This window comes from Patiria miniata, unplaced genomic scaffold (assembly GCF_015706575.1).
Source record: "Patiria miniata isolate m_02_andy unplaced genomic scaffold, ASM1570657v1 HiC_scaffold_20, whole genome shotgun sequence".
Classification (NCBI taxonomy): domain Eukaryota; kingdom Metazoa; phylum Echinodermata; class Asteroidea; order Valvatida; family Asterinidae; genus Patiria; species Patiria miniata.
In genome coordinates, this window is record NW_024037059.1 from 8,222,951 (window position 1) to 8,242,940 (window position 19,990).

Genomic DNA, 19,990 nt, shown 5'->3' on the forward strand with positions numbered 1-19,990 from the left:
GCGTTTCATTGACACGACCAACTTCATTGTCAAGAGATTGGAGACGCAGCCCCACGGATCTACCGGGTCGAGGCGGGGAGGCCTGGACATGGATTTATGATGAGAATTCAGATTTTATCTTTGTAGACACGAGGAAGTCATCTACATTTCCTTACATGCACCGAGAAAAGCAATTGGCAAATTCTTTGAACAATAAACTTTCAAGCAGTGGTTGATCTCTACTTCCCCAGTACATAACGCTGCTATGACAAGTACAGCTATGGACCATTCAGAACACATTAACACTTCCGCCACAAATGACCTCTTCAATGGTGAGAGCATTGATAATCATTAATGCACTGAACCGACGAAAAATAGGAACCGCGCGTGCGTGTTCGTCGTGTTAATGCTTGGACGTACCCGTTCATGGATTCACCCAATTACAAACCAGCTACTAACAGAAATTTGCAAAAATGTGTCACTTGACACATCTTTGGAAATGACCTTGTTTTATTTTCTTCAAAATGACAGCATTCAAGAAGGAATAATTTCGCAGGGAGTTTAGTTACTTTCTTTGAACAAAGTAAGCTTTTTAGCAGAATTTGGGCAGTTACTTTTTGGATAGCTGCAAATGGTCCACTCTACCTCTAACTAGGATAACCATTTAGATAATTTTTAGTATTTTAGGGAGGACCCCCCCCCCAACCTTTAAAGAGTAGTTTATCTTTTTAACATTTTTGAAGCAGATAGTGGTACATTTTATGCCAAACATTTCATTTTTTTGGTCAAAATTTCATCATGTAAAATGTAATTGAAGGGTACATGTATGCAAATAAGTAGCCTACCTGCCAACCTTTTTTGGTTCAATGTTACATACGTTGGGCATTTTGGGGCAATGTTACATACAACAAAGAAACCACACTCCAACTGGCTATATTTTATACAATTGTTTTATTCCTGTGCTTTAATGTTATTTTTTTTTTTAATTAATATGATTTTATTATTCTAATCATTGCTTATAGAGTAAATATTAAAAACTTCTGTTCAAATTTAAATACAAAGGAAACGACAGTGACATTAAACACATTTCATTGTTGAGGCCAGTGCCTGTGTACTGTATGAACAATTTGTACGCTGTTTCACACTTTCTCAAGTTGGTATGTGCATTGTTCTGACAAAGAGGAAAAATCAAATTTTTATTAATATTCCCCTCGTATGTCGCTCTATAATTGTGACCCTCCAGCACTTAAATAAGTCACTTGTACCAATTTTTGAAACCGGGTGTTTGGAAACGACACTCAATTAAGTAAATAAAAGATACCTTTTTGGGACTTTTATGCTCGACATTCAATAAGCTTCACAATGATGTAAAGAATACAGAATCTGACAGAGTTACAGGTTAAAAGTGAAGAAAAAAAATCAAACGACTTGTTTTCCAAATGAACTTCTTTGGAAATTTACAAATTAACTTCCTTTAAAGTGAAATATATTCATTATTCAAGCATCTTGCGCATAAATCTGAATTTATATAATTTGGCCCGTACAGTGTCTTATATGCTGTATCTCAAAATACAGCCGTGCGGATTCTTACTGATTTTGTGCTAGAGGGTCACAATTGTGCTCTTCACTAATGAGAAAGATACAGTCTTGATTCATTCTTATTTCCCCTGGTGCAAGAGATCTCAGCAGTAGTTCATGATAGACTGTACAGCCTTTGTACCACGATCCCAGTCACGAACCCGACTCGGTTGACTCCCAAAGAAATTTGCGGGCTGTTGGCTTGTGTGTTTTTAAGGGTGCCCGCTACAGTGAATCGCTGCACAGTTAATTAGCCTGTGTGCACTGAAACGTCGCACCACCAAAAACGTCTTGGAACCAACACTAGGTCTACTCAAACTCTGTATTTAAACATTTATCAGAATATAAATTATACTAAGTATTAATGAGATGAAACTAAAACAATTCTGATGGTTATAATTACAGTTTTCTCAAATTCTTGAATACCTCACAATTTATATTTGTTTACTTCCATGTTGATTTTGTGGTATAAACAAGCAACACAATTAATATCCTTTGACATCAAAACATATACTGCAATCTACTACAGTATTAAACGTCCTTGTACAGGAAAAAAATCTAAAACTGGTGAGGAGGCTTTGGTATTTTGGACTTTTCATTCTGGAATTGGGGCAGAAATAAGCTTGTCAAGTTTGAGGTGCATGTTCACATTATGGTCAATGAATTAAATTGTTCCATGTGTGTCTAAAATATTTAGAAATATTTTGGCAAATTAAAACATTTCGGTACAGTCATATGGCAACATAACATGATTGCAAACATTGTACATTTAGTACTACTTGTACATACACTTCCAGTAACAACATATTATACAATGCTAAAATAATCCTTTTTTTTTGGTTTAAAGTCCAACAAAAACACAGTATTTGTTAAAGGTCTGTTACTGAACAATATTTACAGAGTCAACTGCAAACACCTGTATAATTGATTGGAAATACATTGTACCAGAATTCAATGTGGCAACACTGAGACGTAATCACAATGTGCATATGTACATCATCTGTACACTGCTTTAAAAAAAAAGAAGAAATATCTGTCTACTTTAGGCAACTGAATTTAAGCTATTCAACATTATGCAATGTCAATTCTTACAAATTAAATTATATAATTTGAGAAAACGAAACCAAACACAAAACTTGACGTACCAAATCTTAGTTCAGTTCATAAAGGTCCACAATATTTGTTTTATCAGTTACAAAAAGCTGCTTTTCATATTCGAATTGATCAGTTCCCTAGTTTGCCGTTTTAAAACCCGTGTAGCTTTCGGCGTTGTTTTATAATGTAACATTCTCCCAAAGTGTATTTTTTTCAAAAGACAATTTTCCGCCAACACAGAGCGTTGTGTGTACTAAAAATATGAACTTAATTTGCAGTCTCTTTCGCTTGATTTTTTTTGGAAAATTACCAGATTACAGGTAAACATGTTCATAGTCCTAAACATATCAGTTCTTTCTTGTGAAACAGTTCAAATTCTTAATTGGCAACAAAAAAATGTGTGGTTTCTCTATGATTCTTCTAAAAATTTAGAAATGAATGACTTCATATCACAGAGCTGCACAATATAGCGTCTACTTCAGACGTCAGTGCAACGTTTATGGCTGAAACAGAAGAAAGGGGGTGCTTTGTTTTGCCATGAAATTGGTTCAGTGAAGAGTTGTTTCCGAGGTGGTTACTAGTCTCGTCAAAGTCAGATTACAAAAAACGGGATAAACGGTGACAACAAAATGCCTTTTCAATGGCTTGTTGCTTGGCTGAGTGTAGTATTGAGAGCATAAATAGCGAAACGGAAAGCGCATGAAACAGAGCAAATGCAATGAATAAAACCAGCAATCCAGATAGACAGAAACAAACTGTATGTACATGTGCACAGACTCAACTATCCACAATTTATAGATTATACAAAGAATCATTCAAGGCTTTGGCAAAACAAAAACAAAACCAGTATGAAGATATAAATGACTTGTAATGTAATGTTATCACTTCCACCACAAAATAAGGAAAAAAGAAATGGAATGTCAATGAACTATCAATACATTGTATGTTTCATTGATACAAGATAAATATTTACATTTGAAAATCACAAAAAGCCAACTACTCTATCCATTTGTCTGTGTCTTCCCCATATCTCAAATTTTTGTTTCCATTATTTAAAAAAAAAAAACCTAAATATTTAACAGAATCTAACTTGTTTTGTAATCAGATGCACAACTAAAGCACATTGTGCAGTATTCAATACTTCCAACCTATTTGTTTCAATTATTTTGACTTTTTGTGTGAACATGACATAACAAAAGACTATTTTATTGCGAATCACGTATTAATTAAGTTTGATCAGGGGAAAAATGGAAAGAGGAAAACAAGGAGACAGGTACAGGAAGGTAACCGTGGTTACATATTTCTAATTTAGGTAAAATATCAAAGTGGAATTAGAATAAATGTTGACCTTTTCACATAAAACAATTATTAATGAATCCCAGATTCTTTAAAACTCTTCCAAAATACCAGCATATCAACTCAGAGGACTAGACACGAGGAATTTTATTCCCACAACACACACAATCACCCTTCTGATATCTAATCAAGATTTCCAATCACCAGTGATGAAATCGGTAATAAACATGTTCTGTGAGATTTACAACGGAAGGCTGGCAGGGGTCTATGGACATGTGCTACTCAATCAATTAATAAAGCACTAGATACTACTTTTTGTTGGACAAAGAAATGAACACCTACATAATTGTAACCGGTCATCACAAAATGAGCTTAAAGTCAGGGCCCAATTTCATAGAGCTGCTTAAGCACACAATTTGCTTAAGCACGAAAAATCATTGCTTAGTACAATTAGGTTACCGGCCCAAACTGCATGTGATGTACATTGCTTGTGACTGGTATTTAGATGTTGTTTACTTAGCATAACAATCGCATGGAGTTTTGGCAGGTTACATGATTTTATTATGCAAGACGTTTTTGTGCTTAAGCAAATTTTGTGCTTAAGCAGCTCTATGAATTGGCTCCTGACTTTTAAGAATCGAGTGATTTATTTATCTGGATTCTGCAGAACAAGAGCTTTCCATTGGTATATGATGTTTAGGGGTACTGAGATCAGTAATGGAAATACAGACCACCAACTTATTTGAAGTTGTAAAAACTGATTCTCGAGAAAATGGCATGTACAAAATCCTGGAGTTGTATACAGTGAATGAACAGTCAAATAATAAAACAGGATGAAAATAGGTTTTAAAGATGTTTGATGGAACAAAATAAATTGGAGAAAGGTAAAACAGGATTTCACCTGAAAAAAAAAAAAATTGACCACCCCTCAAATTTTGGCTTGCCCCACTGTACTGAAAAATGACAATTTCCGACTTTAAGCTCATTTCATGGTGACAGGTCGCAATTATAGTAGGATTACTATATTACTTTTTTGGTAGCATTATTCTAAGAGCCAAGCAGGGATAAGTAATTAAAGTTAAACTCAAGCACCATGAAAATATAGCAAGATAATCCCCCCCTGCACCATTACAATATAACGGTCACACAAATAGAGCATACCGCAGTAATACAACACACAGCGGAACTTCTGGGTAAAGAGCTACACGTATTTAGTATTTGGCATCACTCTCCTGTTCATGCACAAGATGGAGGAAATTGTTCATGAAGTCAATCGGTATTTTAATTTACCCAAGTCAAACTCTTATCAAAATCTTTCCTGTCAGAATCAGATTTCAGAATCAGATCTGTTTTGGAATGTGTGTAAAAGGAAATGTAGATTCTCGGACTTCAGACCAGATGGGCAATTCCACGCTTACTCACGTTACATTTTGATGTACTTTTGAGTTTCCTTGGGCTGTAATTACCTTACTGAAAAGGTTTAATAACTGTTATCCCCATGGTAGATAGAGTAGACCTAGACCTACCTAAGCACCAAAGATGACATCCAAAAAATGTGTTTTGTATGATAAACAAGACGCACAAAATTGGTTACTCACGGTACAAAAATGTAACGTGAGTAACCGGGGAATTGCCCAGATGTAAAACAAATCTTGAAGGTACTGTGGAGTATTTTACATGTAGGACTAAGATGAGGTGAGGGCTCTACAGTCTTTTTCTGCCTCAACAAAGACGACAGGGCAGTGTTCAATGTTTTCAACATTTCAGGCCACAAAAGTAAATCAATTCTCAGCGCCATACACCACAATTATGAAAATGTGTGTTGAGCAATATACAAGTAGATTAAGAGCAAACCATTACACAGATAAGTACTACGTCCCTTAACCCAGAAAGTCAAACTTTGGAGACTACACGTCGGATGTACAGATAACTAAGAATACCAACCATCGTCTCATACTTGTGGTCAATAACAATACAATTTCGCAGTGTAAAAAGGACATTCCACCTCAAAAGAACATTGAAGCTTGTTGAATATAAAACACTTTATGTTTGATATATTTTGTATTTGACCAGTTTTCTTTGGCTTAATGGAGCACACAAAATGATTAGAACTGGGGGGGTCGGTTCAAGGTTGTGCAATATCATCAAACTATCATCAAACATTTGGAGTCTTTACTTATCGGCTTTTGAATTCTTCAATACCCTCCATGGGAGGGGGTCTTTATAGGTCTGGCCAACGAGCAAATTTTACACTAAGATCATGAAATTTTAACAAGTCCTCAATATGAGTATTAAAAAAAATCAAGAACAATGAAATATCAATGTGCGCCAATCAATGTTCACACGTCTTTCGTACAGCCTTCTTTGTTAAACTGGTACGTTTGAATCCAAACATGCAATTCTTCTCTTTAAGACTGCCTGTCCATTTCACTGCATTGAAACTTCATCACTGACCATGTGTTTTGCAGGGTGCAACACCATGGTAAATAATCAGAATACTCCATGTACATGTATTAAAAGAATGCTTTCAAATTCCGAAAAAAAAAGGCTTTTTTAAGGGATTCAGTTTTGTTCGTGACTATCAGTAAAACTCAAACCAGAATACTGTAAAACCAAGTCACTTTGACCAGACTACTCTGACTTTTAAAGTAAATTATAACTTAAAAATAAAGCAAATGCTATAATTAATATGATTGATCTGCTAATTTGCTTTTATTTATCTATTTACTTTTTTAAATAAATTGTTATATCCCAAGAGTCCTATGGTGTCAGACTTTGTCTGACGTGACTCACTGTTCCAAGAAGGACGGCTTGACTTCATTGCCAGCCTTGGGGCGTATGTTGAACTGTTTGAGGGTGGCATCCAGGGCTTGTTGGTTGCCAGAGAAGTAGGCTGAGATGGCGTTATGGAAGAGTAGCAGCTGCTTGTGCATCACCTTCACCTACAAAAATGTGGAAAAAATTTCGAAGTAAAATGGCAAAAAAATTAAAAAATTTGTAGGAAGTTTGTCAAATTTTTGACCAAAAATCATTAACAGGGTTCCCACCAACCTCGTCCCCAGGGTGTCAAGCAGTACGCCCACCACTACCTGCTCTCTCACCCTGGAATTGGTTCGTTTGCATGTGCAAGATTTTTGTACACGTATGCAAATGAGGAATAGTCTGGTGCCTGCCTGTGCGTTACATTTGCATTTGTTTTTGTATGCCGTGTCTGGGGTAAAAACAGAAGCAATTCGTCGCAGCGCGAGCGTGGCGTGAGTTACGAAAACACAATTTTATTTTAATTTAACTGTTACGATCTTAACGAGATAACATGCAGTATCACATTTCATATTAATATGAACAAACTGAAAAGGAAATGAATCATCGAGAAGGCGTGGACGAATGATCGTGAAAACACGTACTGCACGTTGCGAATAACAACACCAAGTACACAATATAAATCCATTTCTAGCCAATTGCGGTATCGAATCAGGATACAGGAAGAAAGTTTCCTATCCAGGGCTTACTACTGGAAACGAGGTTGGAAATAATGTAGCACTGGGGACGAGGTTGGGTTCCGACAGCAATCTTAAAATGAAATTCAAAGACTTGTCCAAAACTTTTCTAAGACAAAATGAGGGCTTTCCATGATGCAATTCCTATGCTGTTTTTTGGCATCTTAGGAGCTTATTTACAATACGCTGGCCAGTCATCACACTGAGGCAAGGGACGCCACTCCCTTGCAGCCTTCCAGTTTGACACAAGACCAACGAGCACCACAAAAGCATCACAATGGTGCATTGAACATGCAACAAGTACATACATACAGCGGGAGTATAGTCAACTGGAATGCACACTACAAAATTGTCATAGCCACATATGTAGGCATCATCACAGTAAATAGAGGTTCCATTGCACGGTCACACAATTGCTGGCATGGCATTGTATAAAACAAGTTACGAATAATTCACGTTTGTGAATTGGACAGAAAAGTTTCATGAGGTGATTGCATGAAATTATTCTTACCATTGCACTCATAAGCATTCTCTATTTGTATAATACCATGACTTTGACTACATACCTTGTTCTCTTCCAAGAATCGGAGTTTGACAGCCACGTCCTGCCTCAGCTTGTCAAATCTCTCCTTCTGGCCTTCATACTTGACCCGGGCATCATGTAGTCTGGCTTGAGTTGTGGCATCCTTAGGTGCTAACTGTAAACTCTCTAGGTCGGCACGGTAAGCATCATATTCTATCCTGTTGGTGTAACATATTCTCATGTTGTTATTCAAAAATGGGTCTGTGGGAAAACGTGGAATACACCAACAAGGACCTGGTGCGAGATCCCACCACCGTACCCCCTGGTTTCAACCAAGGCAGGCGAGAGTGAACCACTCTCAATAGAATCTGCACTCTACATGCCAGATCTGCACATAATCTATATAAATGGAAGTTCCGGGACAACTCGGCATGTGAGTGCGGCCATGCAGATCAGACCATCTCACACATTGTGAATGATCACATGCTGACGAAGTTCCCAGGAGGCATCAAGGAAATCCACCTTGTGACAGACGATGCCCTTACCTGACTCTCCAACCTGGATCTGTCACTATAGTGCATAGAGCTATATTAAATTACTAGAGTGTTAAGTCGATGTACAAAGTAATGCCTGATGGGCGCATCCATGTTTGTGCACAAACCTATGGAAAACTCGAAATTTTGTACGGCTATTTGCATATCTGCGTTTGTATTCCATACCAGTGCATCATCGAAGCCGATATGCCCAAAACCGAAACGCATGATCAGCAAAGGAGCGTGTCACTTTGCTCTTCGGAAACAGCGCAACGTGTGCACGTCCCTCCGATGCAGATGCTTTTCGCCATGACGTTTTTTGAACCGTCATGACGCGCTTAAGTTGTTTGCGTGTCTTCTACTTGCGCGTTGCATTTAGAGTACACTTTTAAAATTCAACCCATCTATTTTGATTGTGTTCTACAAACACGCACATAAATTCAAAATGTCTGTGCTCAGAGCGGCTTCAAAGCTTCTCCGCGCGCAAGAATGAGGAGTTAGTGCTCTAGTAATTTAATATAGCTCTATGCTGTAGTGTACACTGCTGCAACAGTCATACGCAAGAAGATTCAAAATTGGCAGCACTCAAAATGACCTATCCAAAACAAAAGTACATAAGTGTGTAACAACTACTCCATGTAATGAAGAGAGTCCGTCTAAAGATGTAGACTAGGCTGAATGGTGCCAACATGGCATTGACATTCACAATAAATTTTTATAAGAACATGTGCAGACTTACCTAGCTGATTCATACTGCTTCACGGTGAGCAGTGTATCCTCCATAGTCTTGTTGCACAGTGTACTGACGCTGGATGTGAAGAACGTGAGCGCGCCCAGTAGCGTCTCGCCGTTCGTACACAGGGACTTCTGTGTCTCGGCATTGTAGCTAAACTCCTCCGACAGCTCTGTGGATTTCTGGGCCAGCTCCCCGAAAGCGTCGCCAAGGGAACGCTGGGTCTGGACAACCTGAACACAAAAACGTTCACGTAGACAGAAATCAATGTGCAGTAGGCTTACTTAGAGGAATATGATTCAAATTTCAAGGCTACTAAAAACAGATCAACAATAAAATTGAGGAGTGGAAGAAATCCGAGGTTTTAAAATCTCTAAAAATCTGCTCAGAGTCATTCCAACGAAAAGTGAGGCGTGAGATGCTGCATGCTGATAATTGGGTATAGTTTGTGTGATTCAATGACAACTGGGCCTTAACACAAACACTCCAGAGCTGTAATGTTGAAAGGGGGGGGGGAATCTCTGATCAGTGAAATGGGCAGGCTTTTCATGAATCAAGACGACTTTTAGTGACTGTGTATTAATATTTAATTACAAAGTGGCTTCTTTAAATGTAGGTAATGCGGGCGATTCACTATGCAGTGTGCCACCAAGAGTTTGCCACGGAGAGTTCATTTTTCTCAGTGCATTGTGGGAGACGGTTGACAAATTCGCAGCGCGGGACATTTGAAATTGTTCGTTTTTTTCAGTCAGTAGTTTCGTAAGCGTATGATTCGAGTATATGTTTGCCCTTTTCTTTTTATCAATATGGTGTTTTTTGTAAAGCAGCAAAACGCTATGCCTCAATCTATAACAAATTAGCTCAAGTTGTCCACTGACACTCATTCAAATGGGCCATGTTTTGTCGACCGTAAACTTGAAAATGGACTCGCCATAGCAAACTCTTGGTGGCGCACTGCACTGTGAAACGCCCGAATTAAAACAAGGTAATTTGTATGCAATGCAGAGTGTATATGAGATAATTATACACTCTGAGATAATTTATATGCAATGCAGTGCAGATGAACTTAACTTTGCACTTGGCAATTCTAGACCAACGAATTTACAGAATCCAAGATACGATATAACAAATAGGTTTGTTCAATGATCTGTTATACAATTATTGCATGTCTTGCCTCTGGTAGGGGTCTGTGTATTCCTGATCAACCAGCCTACCTGATAGAAGTGGTTAGTCAATGCCCTTGCTAGCTTCATGATATTGCCGTATTTGCGCTGCGTATCTCTCAACACCTCAATCTGTGCCTCCAGCTGCAGGTCTACTGTCCTGGACGCCTTGCCCAGCTTCTCTTGAACCAGCTGACGGGTACACTTGTAGGTGGAGATGCTCCAACTCTTCAAACTATCCAACTGGACATTCCAAACAAATATATCAATTCAAATCTGACATTAAAAGTTGCCATGAAATTTCTTTAGAGTTTGTACAAATATTTTACCCCTGATCTGTATAAAAGTAATTGGATGCCCTTGTTTACTTGAAAGTGTTGCTGTTTCTGATGTCTTGTTGCATGTATATCCTTACCCCTGATGACACAGTTTCTGTGATATCATTTTAGTCAGCAATTGCATGGTTTAGAGATTTTCTGTATGAATCACTGACCGCAAAGATAGCTTATTGAATTATGTTTGCTCACTTACTGGCCATCACGTTCCCTTAATAAACAAACACCGAAACCTTGGAGGATGTATTGTGTTGCATTCGTAAGCTGAACCCTGCATTGTTTTTGTTCAGCCATGCATTATTGACCCTACATCATGCTCCATATCATCCGCAATACCTATGAATGTTGTCGGCACTGCCTCAACCCATTAACAGTGATTGTTGGAGGATTTTGGAGGATTGAGGCAGTGGTCACACCTCCACTAAACAAATTCAAGAAATAATCGATGATTTTGGAAGATTGAGGCTGAATCTAATTTTTACATGGTGGCAATTGGAGGATTTTCCAGGATTGAGGATGGTTTCTTGCTAAAAGGGCCTTGGTGATTAGGGTTTAACAGATCTTTCTATTTTTTCCCGTCTTTACTCTCTACAGGTGAATTGTCCAAGACCACTGCATGACTTACCTTAGCCTTAGCAATGACCGAGGTGGACACCTGGTCAGTAGTCTGGCCGGGGACTGGTGTGTTAGCCACAGCCGTACCGCCAATCCCTGTCATGGGTTTGCCAATAGATGTCGTCTGCGCTGTAGGCATAGTGGCTACTGGCTGAGCAACAGGTGGAACTGAAGACGGGGCTGCAGTGCGGACGGCCGCTGAAAAACAAAGACATTGGCTGGTCAGTCACACATCAGAGTTTGAACATTTCTTGAGCAATCCGATGTAAAAAATGTACAAAGAATTTACACATAAAATGGACCCAAATTTACATTTAAAAAAACAGTGGCTATAATGGCGCTGGAATTGTTAAAAATTTGTTAATGATTTACTGCAGATAGATTTCTGCATCAAATGTAGTTTGTTTTAAACAGCTCCACAGCAGTTATTTACATTCGTTCTCTTTGCTATCCATGTACAAACCACACATACATTAACAATGTAAGTGTGATGGCAGACTATTGCACATTGGTTAAATCATCGGTAGAAAACAGATCCAGACAGCAGCAGTCAGTACTAACATTTGAAAACGATTATCACAAGCAGGCTAGAAATACTGTACACGCATATATTGCAATGCAAATCCTGCTATGAGAATAATTAATGTATAATTAAAATCCCATGAATATACAAAGTACATGTAGGCAGCTGCATAAATTGACAGGAAAACAGATGGTCTTAGAAAGCGTGGCCTGTATCAGCGTGTACCATCCAGAGGTCATAGATACATTGTACATGTGCTGGTGTACGTACACTGTATGTACATAAATGCATACTCTACTGGCAATGTAGAGTATTACGTATCCATATAGAATGCAATGCATAATTAATTACATGTATACATGTACACATGCACTGTATTGTCACTGTCCCAATGACTCAACAGATGTTAGGGCTGTCAGTTTTCGAATAATCTAGTATTTGATTATCCGAAACTCCGTTTCACCGAATATTCGTAACTCTCCAATCAAATTTTACACATGCAGCTGCAGCTGCATGCCGCGCCAGTCAAAAGTTGCACGCAAAGCACGCCGGTTAAAATGTTCGTGCAACGATCGATATTATGGACAGCTGGAGTGTTTTACAGTACTTCATAGTTATGTCAAGGGCTTTAACATGGTAAGAGGACAGGATCAATGAACCGACGTCAATAAAAAAGCAACAGTCAACAAAAAACGGAGCATCTGACAATAAAGCGCTGCAACATTACAATTCAAATAACATCACAGTCATGTGTGCATGTGCGTATTTGTTTTTATTCGAATATTCATACTGGCGAAAATTTATTTGAATATTCGGTTAATGATCTAACATTTGAATATTCAGTATATTTGGGACAGCCCTAACAGATTAAAGATGGCAACATTTCATTCTTAAGATAATGACCAAATAATATGTTAAAGTAAGGACGGTTTTGGTAGCATTGGACAATGAAATTGTAAACCATTTAGACTATACATGTAGCCACAGCGGAATGAAATTTTATCAAACAGGAAAACCCCTAGGACGCAAGATTAGTCTGATGGCCTGCAATTGCTTCCTGTAGTCCAGACAATCCGATTACTGACCGCTTATTACACAATGTGATTGGGGCAGATCCCGTGTAACATCTGAACTTGTGACTACACTCTCTGTTCAGAGAGGGTGACGGATTCGATCAATGAACGTTACTTGCATAGTGAACATTCCCTGAATTGCAAATGCCACCCTAAGCTGCCCATGTAGCGCTTCTCTCTCAACACACACTAATTTCATTACATGGGATCTCACGCTGACTGGGGGCGTGCAGTCTAGACATGACTGCAGGTGGATGGACAGGTACAACAGGGGCAACATCAGAATCTACATGAAGGTCCCTTGGGCATGCTGATCACGGATCATGAGAAAATCTCACTGGGGATTTTTCTCAACCAAAAGCTAAAAAGCAATAGACTGTTAACTAATACCCCCGTTAAAAATATGTTAGTAAGGAAAACGCAGCTCTTGAAGAAAGCCCACATTGCTAGCACCAACAAGATATAATTTTTAACCAACATAAAAGCAACAAAATGACACAAGTTATAGGTCTCAATGGGTTTCAAGAATATCCTAAAGTGCAAGTACCATTAACATGTCAACTTTAAAGGCACAAAATTGCTTACGTTTTTCAGTGGATTGTGGTTGGTCATTTTCTTCTGTCAACGTGAACAGGATCAATAGAAGAAAAGAAGAATATGAGTAGTAGAAAACAAGAAATGTTAATTCAGACACAGCTACACAAAGACAAATGTCTGCATTTTCAAAATAAAATACAGGGAAACATTAAATTGTGTAGTTTGTATCAATTGATATTTCTTTCTCTGAATGAGAAAATCTGCGTAATAAATTTGATCAACATTACGTACTTTTGGTGGACATAACTGAAAACGAATCTCATTACATATGGTTTGAAGGTTTTCCATTTGGAACTTTATCTTAGAAATGCAAACTTTGTGCAATAAGAAAGCAATTTTCAACCAACAATGAGGACCAAGTGAATTAGTAGCATATAAAACACAAATAAAAAACCTTTTTGATATAAAGATGACGCAATAGAAGAGCACACTTTTGTTGGGTAAAATACCAAAGACTTTACACTGGAACAAAATAGCGCCCTCGTATTGTGTCCACCATATTTCGAAAAAAGGTGAATGACATACGCCATGTAAGCTGAGCCAAGTTACACACAAATGGATTATTTGCATTTGCAAAAAGAATAATTAGCATGCTATGATTGAAAAAAAAAATAAAGTGGATCAGTATGTAACAATGAGTGAAACAGTTCTTCTTGGGTAGCTTTTTAAACTTACGATGTGAAACTTAATTGAAACAATTACCAGTAACAATTTTTTGTTGATCAATACAATTGTTACTGTAAATATATTAGTCTGCACTTCAAAATTTGTGACGACAATGATTTCTCCCTTTAAAATGGGACAAGGGCTGGATAAAAAGTAAAAAATAGACACTTTGAATTTGAAATTTTGAAAAATACCCGTGACAAAAAGAAAAAAGTTGTCAAACTGTTTCTTTTGCAAAGATCCAATAATTCTGAATGAACCATTTGCAAGGTACAAGGTACAAAATGTATGCCAGATACACTGTTATATTGTGTGCCTGCTTGACTTGACACATGAACAGACAGTATGAGTCACACTGCTGAATAAAAAGATGAGTTAATCAATGATGGGAATGGTCAAATGATCATAGCAATTGCATGATCTGTTAACAGAAACACACGCCTGACCCAACAAGCATGGAGGCGAATGGAAAAGCTGGGTTCGTGTACTTTATGCAGGAGCGTCAGTGAAATTGGAATTTCAAGAAATAATGAATGATTCTGGAGGGTTGAGGCCGAATCCAATTTCAACATGGTAGCAATTGGAGGATGTTGCACGATTGAGGATAATTCCTAGCCAAAAGGGCCTAGGGGGTTAGGGTTAAATAAGCATGCGTACTTTTAAGCAAACATACATATGAGGGCCAAACAAACAGTCACTAGAATGCATACATGTACATTAACATCATTGTTATTCCGTCTTTAAGAACATCATTGTACATGTGCACGTGTGTAGATGCAGACACCAGATGCATCTTATGAGTAAAATTATGCATATAATCCTTCAACGGAACTTTCAAACAATTTGACAAAAATTCAAACGTTTTCAGTTTCTACTAAAATTTTGTGTACGGAGTGTAAATTAGGAGCCCACTATTCAATTCTATCCAGTGCCCTGCACAGACTCAGCCATCCTAAATGTCACCCTAATATCAACACTACTGTGATACACAAGGACTCCTAAAGACAGCAGTGCATTAGCAGCAAGTCCCGTGGGAGGCTGGCCTAATCACTCAATGATCTCTGCCAATGGTGATTAGGGGTTAATGCAGTGCCAGGATGTTTTTTTATCGTAGGGTTACATCAACACGCATTCACTGTATTCTTTTTAATTGAAGGAACAAGAGGAAATAAAATGTTCTACTGAACTTCAGATCAGAAAAGAAAACGAAAAAGGTGAAACAATTCTGTGCATGTATGTGTACATACGGTATATGCAATTCTTTCAGGCATTAAAATTGCATAAGTGTGCTAGAGTGGATCGCTAATTCATTCATTGAAGTAATCCTGTTTATGTCTAGATTTAATCTAGTAGGAATGTGTACAGTAGCTGATCATACTAACGGCAGTGTCTCATCATGCACACTGTATGGAGACTGCACAACTAATAGAAAAAAAATCAACAGCAGTTGATTTCATTTAAAATAAACAGATTTCTTGTTTTGTTTGTCCTTCATGTCTCTGAAAAGCATGAGTTACGTAATGAATATAATACACCTACAAATAAATCAACGATCTTTTAGTTTAAACAGTTTTTAAAAAAGGGAATGAGACATGCAATTTCCTGTTAAAGGGAATATACAACATTTGCAAACATCGACAAATAAAACTACTAAGTTTTTACGAAATACCTTACTAGGATTTTGGCAAATGACAGTCTAAAACATCCTGTAAAATTATGGCACTTGGTGTGAAGTCATTTTCAAGAAAATGGTATTTTTGTATACATTTCCAACGGTGGTCGGCCGACCACCGTTGGAAAAACCTAACTATTTTTCAACTACTGCTCCAACTTTACCCTTTTTTCATTCCAAATTTTGTTTGCTATTGGTTACATGTTCATGAACGGGTGCAGGCCAGCTAGACTGGTTCCCTTACCTTACAATTTTCCGGCATCTATAAATTGATTCATTTTATCTTCAGTGGAGTCAGGGAACCAGACTACTTGAACATTTTTGTTTTTCTTGGTTTTTCCAGCATTTTCGAAAACAAAACTTCAAACATGTCAGTGTAACAATATTTGATCTATTATACTAACCCCTCAAATAGTTCATTTCTGAAAATTACAGCAAAAGCCAATGATGTACATTCCCTTTAACAACAGAAAGTACCAAATTCAAGTTTCAAAATTAAGAAATATGGTCAAAATATTGTAAAATGTATTAAAGGCCTTCATGCGTGACATAACATTTGTGACCCAGAACACATTAGGACAAAAACATGGCATGCCGGGAGTGCAGAGATGGGATGGGCAATGGGTGGATGATTATCAGGCTAACCTACCCGCCCCTCTGGCAGGCTGAGCGAGTCGGCTGCCCACGCTGGGGTTTTGGATCAGCCTGGGTTGAGGTGGTGATGACATGGGTGACTTCTGGGGACTAGACAGGTCTACACCGGTAAACTGACCGCCACTTCCGTTGTTGCTGCTGCCGCTCCTGTTGGCTGATGTGCCACTCTGTATGGTCGCCGCTGCGTCAGATAAGGAGGGACCGTCTCTCAGCATGTCCCGTAGATCCTGCTCAAAGGTGTCGTCGAGATCGTCCTCTGGCTGGTAGGTGCCGTTCTCTGTGCTCATTGCTTGAACGGATGTAGAGGCAGCACCCTGCTGATATCACCTGGTCAAGGGTTCAAAAGAAAACAGAGAGTTGAGTGCAATGTGTGTGATGGATCCAGTGGTAACACTACCTGGGCCCAATTTCACGGCGCTGGTAAGCACACGATTTTATGCTAACAGAGCCTCCGTCTATTTCATGGAGACCGTAAGCATAAGCACAGCAAAAGGCACGCTTACCTCTGGAAAAAATTTGCTTAACTTAGTGACGTAACAATAGAAATCTCCATGCACGCGCGACCGTTAGCACACACACGCCGTGAAATAGTGCTTAAGGTTAGCAAATTTTTCTGCTATGCTAAACACAACTTTTCTGCTAACGGTTAAGCAGCGCCGTGAAATTGGGCCCAGGTGCTGTACGACACATTCCACATTTAATACCAGCTCTGAATGATAACGGCTGATATTAACAATGGATTTTCTAGGATTTACCTTAAACCTCCCAGATCCTTTCATATCCACCTTAGTCTTCGTGAGATATGGTGGACACAAAAGGAGGGCGCTATTCGATTTAGTTGATTTGTTGTAAGGCCGTGTCCGAATGACTATGGCTAGAAATAACACAAGTGTCTATGTGAAGAAGCTGCAGCCGCTTCCATAGGCTTCCTATTGGGTTCCCACACAAAAATAGATTTGGGAGGATTCCCAAAAATTCTTGAAAAATATGTCTACCGGTATATACATGTGTATGAAGTTTCGGTTCATATCAAATTGTTGCCCAAGATACACATTCATCATTGTTCATGCATGTTTGAAGTACGATTGTGTTCACATTAAATTTACTGATCAATTTAATTTAAATTGTTTCACTAAATATCACTTAATCTACCTTGAAATACAAACAAAATTAAAAATAAGCTGTGAAATTTATTAATGCAATGAAGCCAATGGCCACAACAACCATGGTAACACTAGCCCAGATTTTGTTGACCCTTGGACCCTTATGATGTGTACACTGGTAATAGAAAGCACACGTGTATATTACACATTGCCATAAATTATGACATCACTGCTCAAGATAGACAGCATTATTTATATGGTTCCGTCTTAAGCCCATACACATGACAGACTGCATGACACACCATCTAATGTCTGGATGCATGTTTTCAGCAAACAAAATTAGAAACCATTTAATATTGAGATGAAACCTTGCTCGTGCACATGTTGCATGGACAACATTTATTAACTGTAATTTTCAGAAATGCATGGATTTGGGAGTAAGTGTTTTACAGCAAATATTCTTACACTGACCCGTTTAAACATGTTAAAGTTTTGTATTCAGATGAAACGGAACAATTTATAGATTTCGGGGAATTATCACGTCAAGACTAGCTGGCTTGCACCCATTCACGGATGTGTAACCAATTGCAACAAAAATGTATTTGAAAAAACAAAATAATTTTTTTTATTAACGATGGTCAGCCGACCATTGTTGGAATATTTTCCAAACACAAAAATTCCACTTTTCTTGAAAATGACAGCACACCAAGTGCCATGATTTCACAAGATTTCACAGGATGCTTGAGACTTTATGCACTAACAGTCAAGTAAGGTTTTTCATAATAATTTGGTACTTTTGCTTTTAGTATTTATGTTTTGGATTTAAAGCAGGGTTTTTTTTTACCCTAAAACATGTACATACATAGGAATATCACATTTTGCAACACTTTTGCCAATTTTGAGATGAGCTAGAAACCAAACAAAAATATTATACCCCTAATTTTTTATATTTTGTAGAAAACGTGATGGGGTATAATTTTCATCCAAGTTCGTCTCAAGGTTAGGTGATCCACAACGTCAAATTCAAGGTCAATACCGGTAGGTCATAATACTTCAAATTACTTCGACATGAAAAGTAATGGCAAATGGGATTTCTTGTGATGGTACCTTTCCAGAGAAACCAAGATTAACAAATTTGGCCCACAGGTTATGGAGACCACGCCCATTTTGGTCCGAACGAACTACGTCACGCTGGAACACGGCAGGGCAATGGGATATTGGCATGCTTTTCATTGAGAGAATTGCAGGTGCGTACGATTTTTTTTCAAAGCACATCGACCTGATATATCCTATTGTATGCCTGGCTAGAACATCGCAAATAATGAAGATGAATGCGGTGACTTGTCAACACAGTAAATTCAATCATCCGTGCGTACCCTTTAATTTTGCCTTTTTCATTGCAAGCTTTAGCATCCAATCCTAGCGCTATCAAACAAACACTTGCCGAACTCTTCCGAACCAACATTTGGCTTCGGTTCGGGTTCAGTTCGGAAGGCCAAGTTCGGCTATTTTTATTTAGTTCGGTTCGGCTGGAAAACCAAGCACCTATTATTTTATCTTTGTCCCAGTCCTTCCGATTTGAAAATCACAGGCGTGTGGAAAAAGGCACGCCTGGATTTTTCTAGGTGTGTGTTTTTTCTAGGTGTGTGGTTTTGTACGTGTACTGTGTGATCTGTGGTCTAGGGAAATTCAGATTTTAGGCGTGCAAGTGCAACTGCAATTATTCACACTTCTCGGGAAGCTTTTAGGTGTGCGATGGTGTGGGAGTGTGATCGCACGCCTCAAATCAGAAGGACTGTTGTCCAAGCTAGAATAAGTAGAACTAGAATGATCACATGAATGCAAACCCAACCCTCCCCCCCCCCCCCCCCCCCCCCCCCCCCCGGCCCGGCAACACACATCATGGAGGTAGAAAACTAGAATTCTACCTCCATGCACACATTGAATGACAATGCTTACCAATTTTTTCAACAAAAAGTGGACTACGTTTCTACAGCGTAGCTCGTAGAATGTTGCACAACCCACCACCTCAAAGGAATAGAAGAAATACCTTCAATTCTTTCACGTAAAATGGTCAAAAAATGCTCGCACTTCAGTCGGCATCCCACGGCAGGTCGTGATCGTGTTGTCAATATCCGGGAACTTGATGTGATCCTGTAATCGCTGGTAACTTAACTTATAAGGCAAGTGTCTTGCTTTCTGAATTTGGGACCAGTGAAGACATTTGGTCATATTCCTGACGTCACGGTAACTTCAATGTAAGGCTACAGTGCGAAGGGATCTGACTTTTTCTACCAACTCGCCCCAGTTTCATTCGCAGTATATTAATTGTGCCGTCGTGGGGCGAATTTTGAA

The 19,990-nt window shown here is 38.5% G+C and overlaps 1 protein-coding gene across 5 annotated transcripts; it reads right to left on the reverse strand.

The window, feature by feature from the left end:
* Positions 1 to 5,162: 5,162 nt before the first annotated feature.
* Positions 5,163 to 19,793, reverse strand: LOC119727766 (arfaptin-2-like). Of its 5 annotated transcripts, none has more exons than XM_038199817.1 (8): positions 19,686 to 19,793; positions 16,528 to 16,859; positions 13,529 to 13,561; positions 11,358 to 11,545; positions 10,449 to 10,640; positions 9,241 to 9,467; positions 8,012 to 8,186; positions 5,163 to 6,890 (listed from the first exon to the last, which is right to left on the reverse strand). In XM_038199817.1, exons 2-8 carry the CDS (start codon positions 16,817 to 16,819, stop codon positions 6,738 to 6,740), a joined length of 1,260 nt encoding a protein of 419 aa, XP_038055745.1. In that variant the 5' UTR covers positions 16,820 to 16,859; positions 19,686 to 19,793; the 3' UTR covers positions 5,163 to 6,737. The 5 variants fall into 5 exon arrangements, with proteins under 5 accessions (XP_038055745.1, XP_038055748.1, XP_038055744.1 ...); XM_038199820.1 differs by having other exon boundaries at positions 16,651 to 16,859; positions 19,595 to 19,792; XM_038199816.1 differs by having other exon boundaries at positions 19,595 to 19,792.
* Between the last annotated feature and the right edge of the window lie 197 nt (positions 19,794 to 19,990).